The sequence below is a fragment of the Papaver somniferum genome, chromosome 8, assembly GCF_003573695.1.
Source record: "Papaver somniferum cultivar HN1 chromosome 8, ASM357369v1, whole genome shotgun sequence".
Taxonomy (NCBI): Eukaryota; Viridiplantae; Streptophyta; class Magnoliopsida; order Ranunculales; family Papaveraceae; genus Papaver; species Papaver somniferum.
In genome coordinates, this window is record NC_039365.1 from 8230269 (window position 1) to 8234203 (window position 3935).

General features: G+C 38.8%; 1 protein-coding gene across 1 annotated transcript; it reads right to left on the bottom strand.

Moving 5' to 3' along the window:
• Positions 1 to 96: 96 nt before the first annotated feature.
• LOC113305014 lies at positions 97 to 1029 on the bottom strand. The gene has a single exon (XM_026554129.1). It carries the CDS (start codon positions 1027 to 1029, stop codon positions 97 to 99), a length of 933 nt encoding a protein of 310 aa, XP_026409914.1.
• Between the last annotated feature and the right edge of the window lie 2906 nt (positions 1030 to 3935).

Sequence of the window (3935 nt, forward strand, 5' to 3'; positions counted from 1 at the left end):
AAAAAAAAAAAAAAAAAAAAAAAAAAAAAAAAAAAAAAAAACGTTCTACAACAGAAATGCAAAGGAAGCTACAAGGGACAAACCCCTTGGCCAAAACTATCCGTAGTAAACTTTACCATTGGCGTCATCTAGAACTTTTTTCTTCAGGTCTTCAGGAAAAGAACTAGGGTGTAGCTCGACAAACCTACCATCAGGTCCGAAGCTTGCGATGAGATCCGCATAACCATTAGCTTCTCTATAAATATGAGATGAAGAACATCTGGCAAACTGAGCCTTAAGACTTTTTATGGACTCCCACACATGATGGCAGGTCCAGGGAGGTTTACTTCCATCTTCTTTGAGATATCTTAAAGCTGTTATTGAATCTGTTTGAATGGAAACTTTCGGAAACCCTTTAAGGTGCGCAAGTTGAAGACCTGCTTCAATACCTTGTAGCTCATGCACAGTGATCGATGATGGAATTGCGCTGCCTGTTACAGCACCAAGAGGAGTGCCGTGTTCATCACGTATAATAGCCCCATACCCCGCCCCTTCATCACATAAGGACCCATCAGAGTTAATTGTCACCTCCCCTGTCTCTGGTTTCTGCCAGATAATGGCCTTTTGGGTAGGCAAATAGAACTCAACTGTGCACCTCATTCTTGCAGCCAAATCGCGCGACTCATTGCAGTCAGGTATTGAAGCCTTGCAAGAGGCCATCCGCAGTCTAACATCATCGATGATTTTATAGAAGATAACACTAGCATGCATACTTGTTTGAGTAAAGGTTTTCCTGTTCCTTTCACCCCAAATATGATAAATATAGGCATTAAAAATGAGCTTTTTGATAGTACCTACAGCATTGACTCCTTTAATATTTTCCACACACCAACGAATCTGGTCATCCCAGTCAGTATGAATTGTTTCCCTAAGCCCCATAAGCCGCTGAAGATATCTCCAGATGTCGGAAGAGTAGCTGCAACCAAAGAATAAGTGGTAGTCATCTTCTAGCATAGAATTACAAAGGCCGCAAACTGGATCCACGTCCATTCCCCGTGAGAGAAGTTTGAACTTGGTTTTCAAGCCTCGGTTAAGTCCAATCCAAACTATAAAGCATTGCCTAGGTATGCAGTAGGTAGTTTTGTTTTATTTAACCCGAAAAACAGAAAGGTTAGAAAGGTGCATCTGGGTAATATTACAGGAGTGGTTAATACGTACAGAGAATTATGTAGAGAGCCTAGTTTCACTAGGAGGACGATCTTGAAGGAAGACGAAGTTAACTGAAGCCAGGTACTTATCTTTTATAGCTAGCTTATGCACTTGGTTCACTATTTTGTGATACATATGTTTTCAGTTGGATATGGTTTCAGTTTGTGCATTTTTCTCTACGTTTATGTTTCGTTCATTTTTGATGGTATTTCATCATTTTGTGAAACATATGGTTTCAGTTTGATATGGTATATATGAACAGTAACTAGCATCTAGTAAGCTTTTGAGGTTGTATAGTATTGGCCGACCCACAAAGTAAAAACGACCATCTCATGGATGAGTAGTTTCCAAAAGAATTCAATTTTCCACCACCACCATCTCATTGTTTACTTACCTTCTAAAGCTCACTCGTGATTGAGATAAGATTTTGATATCTTTATATAAAGAAAATGCCGCATCTATAATAATATACTTGGCGTTGTCGTGTGGGCACAAAACCTATGTGACTTCTGCCCATTAATAATGAGAACGTACTGTGCATGCTAGAAAGGATTACAATTTTATTGAGAAAAGAAAAAGATAAACAAGATAGGAAAGTACCTAAGCGTATCAAGGACTCAAAACTCCAAAAACAAAGCTAACAACAGCAGGATGAAGGGAAAAAAGCACAAGCTAAGAAGAACAAACATTGCCTACGTATGTTCTGAGACATCTTTTAACATTTGTATGTATCATACAATTAATACAATTGTATGTTATCTCCAAAGTCAAAAGCAAGTAGTTTACTCTGCCTGATCATGTGTGTCCCTCTGTGAAGTAAAAACGTAAGATTCAATTTTCTGCGTCTAGTATTGATCGAAACGCCTCAATCGCTCACGAAGCGCATCCTGAAAATCTGTTGACAAAATAAACACCCGATTACTATTGCCCAGCAATGCAAGTGGAGATCAAACAGTCTATAAAAAGACAAGACTTTAGTGCATGCATTTTCAAAATAGTTCTATGTAACTCCCAATATAGAAATAGATAATGACTCTACAAGTGCTTTAGCTAGCTGAAGAAAAAAAAATGTGGACCAATATAATTCACAAGAAATTTTTTGATGGGGGCATTTTTTGAAGGGATCAATAAGGAACCGCCACATGTCTTTGTATTTCTTAACGAATTTATGCTATGATTTTTAGTTGAAGGGATTATCGGAGTTGTCCTCTTCTTCTTCTCCTTTCTTTTTCAGCTGTTACCGCCCCCATCAAAAATACCCTAGGTTGATCTAGAACATGGGGACTTGGTTGATTTCTCTAACATGGAGATCTGTCTGCTGGAATGCTGAGTACAATCAACAACAACTTGTAATTATTTTTGTGCAATTTATAAGGATACCTGTTCAACGGATTTCTGATCTAAAAATTTGATTAGATGCCTCCATCTAAAAGTTGGGCCACCAAACCGAACAACTGTTAGTGGTTTTTGATCTCAAATATGTATATGTGTGGGTTGTTCTTCAGTGGCCATGATAAGCTCTTTTCTTAGAGATTTTATCGATTTCTCATACTTTTGATCTCATATTTTGCATCCACGCGCGACCATATACAGCTTATCGTCGACACTATCTCGACATGTCTAGAATAATTAACATATAAAGGTACGCATGTGACAATTTTTCCAATGGTTAATGGGTTGTTAATTAAATCAACAGGAGGTGGTCGTGGGTTCTGGAAATCTGATTCTGTATCGAACCTAAATTGTTACTTTCCTGATGTAAAAGAGTTAGATTATACTAACGCATAAACAGTTGGGATTTGATTTGGGTTTGAACGATGGAGGAGGAGTTTGGCGGAGGCGGTAACATGGGAGAAAGAAAGGAGAAGAAGAAGAAGAGGAACATGAACACGAAGAGAAAGAAAACAATGGAGTTTTCTGGCCCAGTATACCAGAATGTAATTTGTAATTGGGTGACCTAGACGTTGATGCCAAACTGGCAGAGTTGAAGCAACATTCACTTGAGGTTTTATAATATGATCCAGCTTGTTCAAGTCGTCAAAAATGTAAAGACCATTCCTATTCAGGCCGCGCAGCAACAACTCCCCCGTCATATTGTCCTTCACAAAAAATTGAGAAGAGTGAAACTCAAAGAACACATTATTGTCTTTACAAAATTGTGAAACAGACAGTAGGTTTCTGTTGATACTCGGAACACGGAATATGTGATTTAACGAAAACACCCTGGAATTAATAGTAAATGATGCATTGCCAACATGAGAAATAGGAACACTATTACCATTCCCAACTTGTACTTGTTCAGTCCCGTCATACTCATGAGGTATAGACAGATTTCTGAAATCCGATGTCATATGATGTGTTGCGCCAGAGTCAGTCACCCAGTTGTTGGTTGTATCCGATCTTGGAAGAGCAATATAAGCAGCTGGATTTTTTGATTTAGAAGTAGAGGATTTCTCATACCGAAACCAGCATCTAGGAGCCTGATGACCATCCTTTTTGCATATCTGACAGGGTTCCTCAGATGTATTGATTGACTGCTGTCCACGTTGTTGCAAGTTGAAACGTTTCTGCTGATTGTTGAATTGGTATTGTGGATTTTGATTGCTGAAGTGATTCTGTGAACCACGGTTTTGCTGGTGCATCTTGGAACTTGATTTGAACTGTGGTGTGTGTCTGGAGACAGCTACATTGACAGCCGGTTGTTGGATGGAGGACAACTGCTGTTCAATTCTCATATCAAAGGTGAG